Consider the following 13,904-nt stretch of genomic DNA (forward strand, 5'->3'; position numbering starts at 1 on the left):
AGTGGGGAACACTCAGACACTGATTCCCCAGCTCACACTCCGTAGATACACATACTGTCTCTGTGGGTGGCTGCAGTTCGCACAGGCAAGAGGTGGAAACCTCGCTTTCTCCTCCCCACATGAAATAGACAGCAAGCTAGACTCATTGTGATCATTGCTCTGAATCACCTAAGCACATCCGGCTGCTTTAGTACAAATGTGTCATCAGTATAAAGAAAGACGTTTGGGCATATTTGTCTTCATGTTTTTATTTAAAAAATAAATAGCTTTGGGCAGGGGCGGCTTCACCGAAGCCGCGGGACCAGCGGACCCTCCGCAGGCAGCCTGCGGGAGGTCCACCGGAGCCGCCTGCCGCCCTCCCGGCGACCAGCAGAGAGAACCCCGCGGCATGCCGCCCCAAGCACGCACTCGGCGTGCTGGGGCCTGGAGTCGCCCCTGCCTCTGGGGTTTGTTCTGAACATGTTTGCAGGACTGGGAAAGCAAGATTCCCCACTTCCTGCCCCACGCATGCCCTGGTCCGTCCTCTCTCACCAGCCTGAGTCTCCCTCCGTGCTCTGTTGAATGCGAATGGAAGGGACAGGTCTGAGAGCCAGACATCAACCAAAAGAGCAGAGGCATGCAAATGCCATGGGCAATTAAGTGGCACAAAGTCAAAAGAAGGAGAAAGTGAACTAGGGACGCAAGGATAAGCAAAGTTGTGTCGAGGTCTTTCACATTAAAGTTGATTTCTTACTTACCCAGGTAGGCGACACTACGTTTTAGCAATCACTGAAGCAGCAAGTCCCTATTCAGAATTAAATCTATTACTTCTACTTACATGTGTTTATTCTCCTAACCCTCCCCCATCCTTCCCACACACATTCTCTCTTTCTCTGATGGGTCCATTTTCCCAAGAAACACACAGATGCCGTTGAAGATGTGCATTCAAATCACTGAAAGAGCCACAATAAAAAGAAAACCGCCAGCACTGGGGAACAGACCAGCGAAATCCTGAGATCTCTAACGCACTTCCCTTTCCTCCTTGGAGTTTGATCCTGTTACAGTCACTGCAGCTCATCATCTGGCTAGAAAAGCACCAGCGGACAGAAAAAGATGCGAATCTATGCAAAATGAATTGTTTGACCAACATGATACCACAAAATGCCGTCCCCAGCGCACGGAGGGGCTCTAAAATAAGAGGAAGAACAACAATTTGCTTAACAATAATTGATCATTGAAGAGTCAGAAGGTGGTGGTGGTAGCGGCTTGAGGGGGAAGAAATCACGGGAGACCATGGGTTAGAGAGAGCAACAGCATCAGCACTGTGGTGTATACCAAGGATGGGTTTGAAGACTGGGCTGGTGTTTTGCGATCAGCAGCTATCCCACTTGCAGCAGCAGAGGGTAAGGCTGGGGTTTCTGGAGTGCAGCGCTTGGCTCGTCCTCCCTCCCTCCCTCTCTCGGCGTGTGTAGCGCAGGCGGCTCTGCTGCTGCAGCGTCAGGGAAGAGCCGCCGAGAGAGGCTCCAGCAGCTCCCACCACTTTGGGCAAACTTGCTGGTTTACTGCTTTTTTCCGAGTGGGAAGCGGCGCCTCAGTTGCCATTCAACATTTTAAAGCACAAGCCGCTTTGCTGTGAAAGCGCCTGAACCACACTTCTCTGAAAGGCACAAGAGGGGAGGCACAACTACAGATTTCACCCGCCGAGGCGGTGGGGTTCAGAAGAAACAATTGACTGGTATTATTTTCTTTGCAAAGAGGACTGCATTTTTATAAATCGCAAAGCGGTTCTTCCCCCCTCCCCTTTGCCATTCCGCTTATATGGATGTAATTCAGAATCTGTTAATTCACGTGGGGGATCCAGTTACATCTCGTTCCGCTCAGGGTATATTAACGAGAGAGCAAAGCAATAATCGCCTTTGGACACATAGCCTTGTTGCTAACCTTTGAACTGAAAGGATCAAGTTCAGATCTGGTTACCTGCATTGGGACGGAAAGGAAGAGAGAGAGAGAAAGAGAGAGAGAGAGAAAGAGACTGCAATCTCATTTGTGAATCGCTCTCACAGTGCTGCAGATCCAGATTGCCATAACACATGCAGTGCAAATGCAGGTAAGGCACACACACAAACTGCGGATGCAAAAACAAACTTGGGACTGTTTTGTGTGTGTGTATGTGCATTGCTCTAGCTTTGGAAATTCTGGGCAAACGGCTTCTGCAGTTTTTGTATCGTTCCTTTGTGACTAATGACCTTGCGCAGAGTTATTTAAAAAAAATCCTCTACGGAGAAAGAACTGAACATTTTAGGCGATCTGTGAAGATGGATTTGGGTGCTTTTCTGCTAACCGAAGAGGATTTTCTGTGGACTGCTCTGTGATATAAGGGGTTCTCGCCTACCCACTGTACAGCTACCGATATTATTGGGGATTTTTTTTTGTATTTTAATTTGTTTTTTATTTTATTTTTAATCAGTTATTTAATTGTATTTTTTGCCCATTGCTAAGAGGATTGGGAGTTTTCCGGACACAACCCCTTTGAATGAGACGATTCACATTTTTTTTTTCCGTGTGCGTGCAGAGTGGGGAAAGAAAAGAGCTAATGCCCTAGTCGTAAACGGCTGAGAGAGACAGAGGCGAGAAGAGTGTAAATTGTACTTAACTCTAGGAGCAAAGAAGACGACCTGGGGGGGAGGGGGGCTTCGAATAGCACCGTGCTGCTCCTGCTTTTATTACAAACCTTGCAAAGTGATTACAATAAATCCAGAGAGGAGGAGGAGGAGGAGGAAAATCCAGTCCTATCTGTTGAGATGAATCTTTAAAAAGCAAAATACACTGTCCCATGAACTGTAAGCATATTGCAACTGGAAGGAAGGGAGGAGAAGAGCCAACATCAAGGTTTTGCTCACCGATTGCACCAGTTATGAGACAATAAGTTTCCCGGAAGAGAAGGATTTTATAATTGATCATCCGCACGCTGAGCAGTTCTGTTGCTTGTCAGGGGAGTTGGTGGGAAAGAGGAGGGGGTTTTTGGTGCGAAGAAGATGAGGAAGATGCGGACTCTCTTTGGCTTTGTGCATTGCTGCTGCTGCTGCTTCTTGCTCCTGCTGCCTCCTCCACTCTGGGTCAGCCTGGCCGCGGCCAAGCAGCTGCTGAGGTACCGGCTGGCCGAGGAAGGACCTGCCGACATCCGCATAGGCAACGTGGCTTCGGACCTGGGCATCGTAACGGGCTCTGGAGAGGTGACATTCAGCCTGGAGTCGGGCTCCGACTACCTGAAGATCGATAACATGACCGGGGAGCTGAGCACCACTGAGCGGCGCATAGACCGCGAGAAGCTGCCGCAGTGCCAGATGATCTTCGATGAGAACGAGTGCTTCCTGGACTTCGAGGTCTCGGTAATCGGCCCTTCGCAGAGCTGGGTGGACCTCTTCGAGGGCCGGGTCATCATCCTGGACATCAACGACAACACCCCCACCTTCCCCTCGCCTGTCCTCACCCTTACCGTGGAGGAGAACCGGCCCGTAGGGACCCTCTATCTGCTCCCCACTGCCACCGACAGAGACTTCGGTCGCAACGGCATCGAGCGCTACGAGCTGCTGCAGGAGCCCGGCGGCGACGGGGGCAGACGCGGAGGAGGGGGGTCGGCTTCTCCAGCTGAGAGCCCCCTCTACACCAGTGGCAGTAAGAGGAGGCAGGAGCCGGACGGGGCGGCCCGCAGCAGCGTGTTCGAGCTGCAGGTGGCCGACACCCCTGACGGGGAGAAGCAACCGCAGCTGATTGTCAAGGGGGCGCTGGACCGAGAGCAGAGGGACTCCTATGAACTGAGCCTGAGGGTGCGGGACGGCGGCGACCCGGCCCGCTCCTCCCAGGCCATCCTGAGGGTGCTGATCACCGACGTGAACGACAACAGCCCCCGCTTTGAGAAGAGCGTCTACGAGGCGGACCTGGCGGAGAACAGCAGCCCCGGGACCCCCATCCTGCAGCTGCGGGCCACCGACCTGGACGTGGGGGTGAACGGGCAGATCGAGTATGTCTTCGGGGCCGCCACCGAGTCGGTGCGGCGCCTGCTGCGGCTGGACGAGACCTCGGGCTGGCTCAGCGTCTTGCACCGCATCGACCGGGAGGAGGTGAACCAGCTCCGCTTCACCGTCATGGCCCGAGACCGGGGCCAGCCGCCCAAGACCGACAAGGCCACGGTGGTGCTGAACATCCGCGACGAGAATGACAACGTGCCCACCATCGACATCCGTAAGATCGGCCGCATCCCGCTGCGGGACGGGGTGGCCAGCGTGGCCGAGGACGTGCTGGTGGACACCCCCATCGCCCTGGTGCAGGTGTCCGACCGCGACCAGGGCGAGAACGGGGTGGTGACCTGCACGGTGGTAGGGGACGTGCCCTTCCAGCTCAAGCCGGCCAGCGAGGGCGAGGGGGAGCCTCAGAACAAGCGCAAGTACTTCCTGCACACCTCGGCCCCGCTCGACTACGAGGCCATCCGTGACTACAATGTGGTGATCGTGGCCGTGGACTCGGGCAGCCCCAGCCTGTCCAGCAACAACTCGCTGCTGGTGCGGGTGGCGGACACCAACGACAACCCGCCGGTGTTCGGCCAGGCCGTGTTGGAGGTCTCCTTCCCGGAGAACAACTCGCCTGGGGAGAGGGTGGCCACGGTGGGGGCCACGGACGCGGACAGCGGCAAGAACGCCGAGATCTTCTACTCGCTGGAGCCCTCGCCCCTCTCCTCGGAGGCGCCCGGCGGCATCTTCAGCATCGACCCGGACTCCGGGGACGTGTTGGTGCAGGCGGTGCTGGACCGCGAGCAGCGCGACACCTACGAGTTCCAAGTGACGGCCCGGGATAAGGGGGTGCCGGCCCTGCAGGGCTCCACCACTGTGGTGGTGCGGGTGACCGACCGCAACGACAACGAGCCGCGCTTCATGCAGGACGTGTTCACCTTCTACGTGAAGGAGAACCTGCAGCCCAACAGCCCAGTGGGCATGGTGACAGTGATGGACGCCGACCGGGGCCGCAACGCCGAGCTCAGCCTCTCCATCCAGCCCGGGGAGCAGGACCAGGCCGCCGGGATCTTCTCCATCGAGAACGACACCGGCACCATCTACTCCACCGTCTCCTTCGACAGGGAGCAGCAGACCAGCTACACCTTCAAGGTCAAGGCGGTGGACGGAGGGGAGCCGCCCCGCTCGGCCACCGCCACCGTCTCCCTCTTCGTGATGGACGAGAACGACAACCCGCCCGCCGTCACTTTCCCCAGCAACAGCTCCTACACCGTGCTGCCCCCGTCCAGCAACCTGCGCACTGTGGTGGCCACCGTGCTGGCCACCGACGCGGACACAGGCCTCAACGCCGACCTCAACTTCAGCATCATCGGGGGCAACCCCTTCAAGCTCTTCGAGATCGACCCGGCCAGCGGCGTGGTGTCGCTGGTGGGCAAGCTGGCCCCCAAGCACTATGGCCTGCACCGCCTGGTGGTGCAGGTGAACGACAGCGGCCAGCCGCCCCAGTCCACCACCGCCTTGCTCCACGTCTTCGTCAACGAGAGCCTTTCCAACGCCACCGCGGTGGAGAGCCAGGTGGCCCGCAGCCTGCACACGCCCCTGGCCCAGGACATCGCCGGCGACCCCAGCTACGAGCTGAGCAAGCAGAGGCTCAGCATCGTCATCGGGGTGGTGGCCGGCATCATGACGGTGATCCTGCTCATCCTGGTGGTGGTCATGGCCCGGTACTGCCGCTCCAAGGGAAAGCACGGCTACGAGGCGGGCAAGAAAGACCATGAGGACTTCTTCACCCCGCAGCAGCACGACAAGGCCAAGAAGCCCAAGAAGGACAAGAAAGGCAAGAAGGGCAAGCAGCCCCTCTACAGCAGCATCGTCACCGTGGAGGCCTCCAAGCCCAACGGGCAGCGCTACGACAGCGTCAACGAAAAGCTCTCCGACAGCCCCAGCATGGGCCGGTACCGCTCGGTCAACGGCGGCCCGGGCAGCCCGGACCTGGCCAGGCATTACAAATCCAGCTCGCCGCTGCCCACTGTCCAGCTTCACCCGCAGTCCCCCACCGCTGGGAAAAAGCACCAGGCCGTTCAGGAACTGCCCCCGGCCAATACTTTTGTGGGGGCAGGAGACAACATCTCCATTGGATCGGACCACTGCTCCGAGTACAGCTGTCAGGCCAGCAGCAAGTACAGCAAGCAGGTAAGAGTGCTGGGGTCACCCCCTAACCACTTCCACGCAGCTAGCACTCCCATCCCCAGCAAGTAGCTGTGGGACCTGGGAACCCTCCCTGTTACACTCAGACAGAGGCAGCGCTCTAGCCAGCACCAACTATTGTAAGCGAGGGAGAGAGTCAGTCAGGGGATCCCTCTTGTACTTTTCCGTACTTCTCCGTGCAGGCAGCCAGTGTAGCCAGCGGCAAGTACAGCTGGCAAGTAAGGAAACCAAAGATACCCCATCCCCTCCTTCACGCCACACAGCCTGCCAGCTGAGTGGCAGTAAGTAATGAGCAGACAGAGGAGTAGGGGACTCCCCACTAAAATTACTCCTCCTCCCATGCTTCACAAACATAGGAGGCAGCCTGTAGCAAACACGGTATAGGTCATGAGAGTGAGGGCAGAGGGGCCCCTCCCTCCAAGCCAGCTACCGAGTAAACCCCTAGAAGGGAATCTGAAACCTCCTTATCAGCCCCCAACACACACATCCAGCTAACAACCAGAACAACGTGAGAGCTGCAGACATCCTCCCCCTCACTACACAGTCTTCAAGCCACAGATAACCAGCCAGTAGTAGGCACAACAGGCAGGTAAGGGAAACAGAGACATCCCCATTACCCACTGCCACCACCACCCACATACACTCAGCCTGCCACCAGAGTCCCTTTGAAACAGGCAGCCATCGGTATCTTTCTTTCAGAGGGAGGTGCATCCACTAGACAACAAGGTTCCATTGAGAGAGAGAATTCTTTCCTGCAACCCAGGCACCAGGGTCCTACTGAGAGAGGGAGCTGTCCTCTGACTTCATTCACACTCTCTATGGCATTGTGTATATATGTGTGTGAATTTGCAGCCACCATGTTTAAAGGTTGGGGGATCTAATTATGGGTAATTCATTAAGATTCAGATCTCTCTATAATATATGTGCCTGATTGTGATCTTTTCTTTATACCACTAATACCATTGATTTCAGAAGACTGACTCTTGATAAGTGAAACTGAGCTCAGAATTGGCTCCTACTTCTATAATAGTTAAACTGATTTGGAGGATATTAGATAATGTTTTCACCTCTATTAAATTAATAAGGCCCCAATTGTGCCACCCTCAATCACACTGAGTAGTATCTGAATGTCAGTAGCAGTGGTACTGACTTCTGCGGTATCACCAACTCAGTAAAATATTTCTGAACTTAAGGGCGATACAAGTTACTGATTCTGATCTTAGTTACATTGATGTAAATCAGTCATTGAAGTCAGTGGAGTTCTGCCAGTATAAAAGGAAGATGCCAGTGTAATACCTGGCACCAAATTGCTGTAACATAGTGGAGAATCAGGCTATTATAATAATTCAAACCTATATTTTTATTTTATAAAGCATAGGTTGAATTTTGAGCTGAGATCATTTTCCTTGACTGACTTTGTTGGGAGTTTATATGCTAAGAAAAATGTTTTGCGGTTGGCACTGTCATGGGGGGGAGGAGAGGATCTGTGTAAGATGAACATGATGAAAGTTTTCTCAACTACTATGCACATTATGCATGATACTATAGATAAATGAATGCAGATTCATGCAAATATGGTGCCAAGTTTGGAACATGGAAAATTTGTCAAATTTGACAAAAATGTTTTCTTTGCCACTTATTAACATGCAGATATGGTACACAACTACATGTTTATGCTTTGAGATGTCTGTTGGTGTACTGAAATTGACTTTTATAATATGCAACCAGTATTTGCATTCTGCATGGTGTAAGTAGAAGTGAATTTCACAAGCCATTCATTCTTTCAGCTGAGCTACAAAACTGGTGTGATTGATGTAATATTTGCTAATATTTTTTGTGTATGTTGTTTTACTAGTCATACTAATGTTTTACAGAACATTTGACATAGTAATTTCTTGGCAAAACATTTCTTTAACTTTTTCCCAGGGAGACCATTATAAATTTACTTTTGAAAATATTGCCTATATAAAATGCAAAATACTATAAAAGTTCACAAGCTTCCATCCACTAAGGTTTATTAAACACATAGTAGATGATGCCTTTTTAGTGATCATTATGCCAACACATGAAGTATAATCCATGCTAATCAGATACTAAATCTTTCTTGCTGCCAGAATTCATCTCAAAATATGAATTAAAGACTGTCAAAAGTCTAATTTGTTTTTAGTGAAAAATATGGGTTGTGTGTTAAATGTAGGAACTGGTAAGAGATTAGACTATACAAATGACTACTTGTGCTGATAAGTGCTTTCTTTGAGGTTACTGTGCAAACATATATTGATTGTATCTTGTTTATTAAATTATTTAGAATATTTTCCCAGGAAATATTTTTGATGTATAATACATTATGAGATGTCCTTGGAGAAGAAAATAGCTTACTACACTTTTACAACAATCAAAGTGGAAGGAACACATCAAGAAAAAACTCTTAATTTATCTAGCTTAAAACAGCTCCCTTCCCCCCAACCCCGTGTCTCAGTTAAGGTCCGACAGCTTTTTGTGACAGTAGTTTGGTTATAAAGCTCAATATAATTGAGTAATCTGTGGGTGATATTTTAATGTTTTAACACAGGACTTATTTGAAATATAAAAAAGTTGACATTACTCAACATTTTGGTTTAATATCTTTATAAGTATTGTAACTGAAGTTTTCTTTGGATAAAATAAATAACTTCTTGGAATGGTCAGCATACACACACACAAACATGCATATAAATTAAAGGCAGGACAGTGGGTATTAACTCAGAGGACAGTAAGAATAATGTTAAATGAAAGCTTACAGGATAGAATTTTTTTGGCAGACTATTTCTGTTACAGCCATCCTATGGGCACTTGCTAACTTGCTGCTGAGTGACATTTATGTGCTTTTGTGCTTTTATTTATTTTAAATTTTATTTTAACATAATAATGAGTATATCAGGTGGAGGTTTATATATATAACCTGAACTTTTCATATCTCAAACATTAAAATTTGAGCATTGACTGACTCACCAGAGTAGGTATTCATATTCTTTAACCCTTAAACCAGGAGATATTCATGCTCAGTATCTTGTTTAGAAGGAAAGATGACACATTTAGAAATCAGCTACTATCAAATAGTATTAATTTTATCTTAGTTTAATTGTACATGCAAGGTAAAACAAGTGGAATATTAGCATGCATATTACAGCAAGAGATTAGCTGAAACTTGCATGTCTTTCCTTGTTTACTCATTGACAGTTGCCTTTATTCCATGGAGAGATTGGAAAGTACATAAAGTTTTAAAGACAAGTAAATAGACAAACCAGGAAGTGCCCTTCCTGAAGTAGATGAGGGTGATATCCATTATCCATTAATGTAATTAGACTTGGTAATTGATACATCTTCTTACCCACAATATTGTTGTCAGGGGAAAGGTCTCCATTTACAGGACCAAATGGTGTGCTCAAGTGAGTACACAGGTAATGCCTTTCCATTCTGGTTTCGTGTTGTGGTGTATTTTTTTTCTTTAAGGCAACATATATTTAGTTTTAGAGTTTAGTACCTCATCCTTAGTTCTTCAGGGCATTTTGTTTGGTGCAGTACCATATAAGACACTATAAACCACAAAAATCAACAACAAAAAAAACACCTCTTGGCATAAGAATTAAAAATAATAGATTTTAAAACTAAATTTTGTATTGGATACACTACTTATTTTTAATAAAGTTTAGTTAGATATTAAAGCATTAGACACATCATATTTAACCTTCATTTTTCAACAAATCTCTATTTTTCCCTCCTGAATTACCTTAAAGGAGCTTCTTTCAAGACTGTTCTTGTCTTATTAATATGAAGTTTCTGTCCAAAATAGTATATTATTTTAGATCCTGATTTAGCAGTCCATCCCTATTCAGCAAAACACTTAACCACATGCTTAACTTGAAGCAAATGATTAAGTCCCATTTTTTTCAGTGGGATTTAAACATTTGCCTAGAATTAAGCATATGCATAAGTGCTTTGATGAACAGGCCTGGATTTAGGCAAGTGCTTTGCTCAATGGAGAGCTGATGACCTGATCTTCAAGGTGCTAAACACTGCCTGTGAGATGATGAACAACACCTTTAACTTCCAGCAAAGACAATAGAAGTTAAGGCAGTTCAGCATATCACAGAAGTAATCAGTAGCTTGGAGGATTGGCTCCCTAATCATAATTGTAAACTAGAAGTAATAATTGTCTATTATGCAGTATCGCTTGTCAATTAATCTTTGTAAGTTATATTCCACTTTGCTTTATAATGCAAAACAATAGAGAAACACATGAAAAGATATTTGGGCAAATTTCATCCACTGAAACTTTTAGGCATGTATGTGAGATTTTCATGTTAACTTCTGCTAGAGGTCCCCCTCCTCCTTTTTTTTTTTGTTTGGTCTGTTGATGTCCACTGGTTTCTCTTTTATTTGCTATGCAAAGATGATGTCTGAAGAATGGGATCTTTAAAATATTCTGGATGCTTTTTCAAAAAAATGTATGTCACCTTCAGTGTGATTAGAAAGAGCTATGTAAGAATCTGTGAATGTCACTATCCCTTTGCTTGAGGTACATTGTTGCCTATCCAATTCTATAATCCTTTATGAATTACCCTCATGCTGTTGCTATTTGGAAAATGTGCTGCTTAGTGAAGAAAACTGTTATCACACCTCAGTGTGGTGACAAGCCTGCCTAGTTGCATCTCTATAACAATACAATTTTTAGAAATTAATTTTTAAAAAATCTTCTGAGTATGCTATTCAGTTAATCGGTTTACACAGGTATTGTACATTAACAGTCTCTTAGATTGTGGAAACATTGTATATGGCTGGCTATCATATATGTGAGTTGTAATTATAAATTAAAGTATCCATTCTCCCATCAGTATGTACCTGTAACTCCTGTTGAAGTTAATGAGAGGTTATGCCTGGTGCATCAAGGAGCAGTCAATCTTAAATGTACAATTTAACCAGCCAAGCAAACATCCTCTTTCTTCATAATATTGTATGTAAAACAGTTTATAAAAAATACAGACTAATCCCCAAGAGTAAAGTTGGTCATGACTTGTGCCTTGACTAATTTTCTTGAGCCTAATCACTGTTTTAAAAAAATTTTACTTTAGCACTAGCTCAATGTAGAAAAGAAGTGTGGAGCTTTGGGATGAGGTGTAACATTTTAACATATAACATGGATACAGTTTGGAGAGATGTTTCTAAAAGCATAGGTAAATGTTCTGTCTTCAGTTTGCAAAATAGTAAATATTCTACAGTTGGTTTTAGAAATGGCCCATATTTGTCACTTAGTAACAAATCATTTTGGAAACAGGGACTAATTAAACATGGTGATACATCTTTTGAAGTTTTTATTAGCTCTACTTAACACAACGTGTTCAATTAACAAGTAAAGGCTTTATTTTCCTGTTCAGTGAAACCCTCATGTCCTGTATGCAAAAAGCTAACTTACTACAACAATCATCCCTCACTCCAAAGGGATGGAATCTGAGTAGAGGTGGAGTGTCATGCTTTTAAGGACTAAAGAATGCCTATTGTTGAGGGCAGGCGGGAAAGCAGGCATCTTCAAAGGGATAGGATGTGATTTACTAACTTTGACAGCTCCCTGACTGTATGTATGGATATTTGTCTAGCCCAGTAAGACATTCAGCAATTTGGTTATTGCTGCATCAGTCTTTGTATCATGACCCACTGATACAAACATATTCTCAGAACTTGTATTTCCCTTTCCTTCCTGAGCATATTAAAATACTCCAAAAAATTAAATATCTGAATTAAAGAAATATATATAAAGTGTGGAATGATTGGGTTGGAGAATATTGGTCCTTATACACTTGTGATACTGAAGCATATATATATATATATATATAAATGCTTCTTCCTTTCTGCCTGCTTAGATACCTTGTGCCCCAATATTTATTGCAGGTTTGACTGACTAGTATTTTTGCAGACTAACTTCTGCCCTGAAATGACAGGCAAATTTCCTTGTAAATTTGATCAGTGGAAGTTTTATAATGTTTGTGCGGTTAACTTTTCAGCGCATTGCCCTTAAATAGAAAACTTGGCCATGATTTGGTTTTGCAGTAAAACATAATCATAAATCATCACACTTCAGAGTTCAAATCTTGTTGGTATTTTCCTTGTTAGCTAATTACCTAAATCCTTTAGAAGCACTCTAATATCTTTACTATAATTAGTTTAAACATGTCATGTTATTTTCTTTTACTTATGGAAATACTTAAAGTACTACTTTGTTACACATATTTGAGAAATACAGTTCAGCTTCTTACAGCCAGGCTTCTAAAGCATGTTTTCAGAACTTTTGTTTATAGTAAATGTTGAGGAACTGTTAAAGCTACAAAATGAATTCCCTGTATTCATTCTTAGAATGGGTAAAATATATTGCATATAAATTACAACATAACCTTCTCCATATCTTTTTACTGTTTCATACGCTAACAAAGGAGTTTGTATATCATACGTCTGGGAGATGTGCTCAGTATCGTTTTTATTTGGCTTGATTTCTCTTATCTAAGTGAGAGATTCGGTTGTCCCTAGTTATATCATGTATTAGACATTTGTAGTGTTACTCTAAATGTTGCATTCTGCAAATATTTTGAAATGACATTAAACTCAGTCTTAATTATCACCCACATTAATTAATTAATATCTAAAAGGAAACAAAGATTTACATTGCATAATATTTCTTTTGAACCAAAAGATAGTAAGAGAACAATTCCAACTTTTACACAGAATGTAAGTGACACCTTAATATTTATTGACCATGCCACGCAAGGTGACTTGCAAAAGTAAATTACCCAGTTCATATATCTTTACCAATATGTGCTGAATGCCCCCAATAACCAGTTTAAGAAGGGCATTCAGAATGTTATTATGCAAAAATATCTTTATTTTCACTTCAGATTGATCCCACAATGCCCATTCCTATGTTGCTTTGTTAACTTCCACTCTGACCTGACACCTGAACATGTACTATGTTGGTATGTCATATATACCACAGAACCAGTCTTGGGGTTTGTTACTATTTTCAGGATTTTTGAAATTTGCAAAATTATTTAAAACCAAATACCATAATATGTAAATGTACAGTCTGTGACATGCTGGAGGTCATATAAAATTATCAAAATGAGCCCTTCTGATCTTAAAAATCTGAATGCAAAAGAAATTTGGAAAAACACTCTACATATGAAAAAAAAGCAACCCACAATACCTACTTACACATCCCTACTGTGATGGGGCAGCTGCAGGTGCAGGAACCAGTGTGTTTCTGAGGTTGCTATTGTATCAGTGTGATGGCATATCAGATTGGAGGGGAGCCAGCTGAAAGTGGTGGGGATGGATATAATCAGAATTGCATGAATGAAAGAAAATAAAGTAAGCTTTAAGGTATTTTGTGTTCTTCGTTCCTCTCTCAGCCTGGGGGAAATTCAGCAAATATTGGTAACGGAATTTTGTACTTTACTTTTGTAGGCCACTTACAAGTATCAAAAATCCAAAACCACATTCAGTACCAAAATGCCAGTTCAGTGGGCTACTTAAACATGTTCCTAACTTTAAGTACGTGAGTAGTTGCAAGTACTTTACTGAATTAGGGACCAAATTCTTTCTTGTGTTACACCAGTGCAAGTTTAGTGAAGCTGACTGATTGCATAGTTGTACTTGAGAGTAGAGTTTGTCCCACACTTTTCA

At 45.3% G+C, this 13,904-nt stretch overlaps 1 protein-coding gene across 1 annotated transcript in view; it reads left to right on the plus strand.

Moving 5' to 3' along the window:
* The first annotated feature begins 3,014 nt into the window (after positions 1-3,014).
* Positions 3,015-13,904, plus strand: part of PCDH7 (protocadherin 7) — a 391,928-nt gene continuing 381,038 nt past the window's right edge. Inside the window, exon 1 of the mRNA XM_030563484.1 lies at positions 3,015-6,179. Within this exon, the coding sequence (XP_030419344.1) occupies positions 3,015-6,179 (3,165 nt within the window). The remainder of the gene's footprint in view (positions 6,180-13,904) is intronic.

The sequence above is a fragment of the Gopherus evgoodei genome, chromosome 5 (assembly GCF_007399415.2).
Source record: "Gopherus evgoodei ecotype Sinaloan lineage chromosome 5, rGopEvg1_v1.p, whole genome shotgun sequence".
Taxonomy (NCBI): domain Eukaryota; kingdom Metazoa; phylum Chordata; order Testudines; family Testudinidae; genus Gopherus; species Gopherus evgoodei.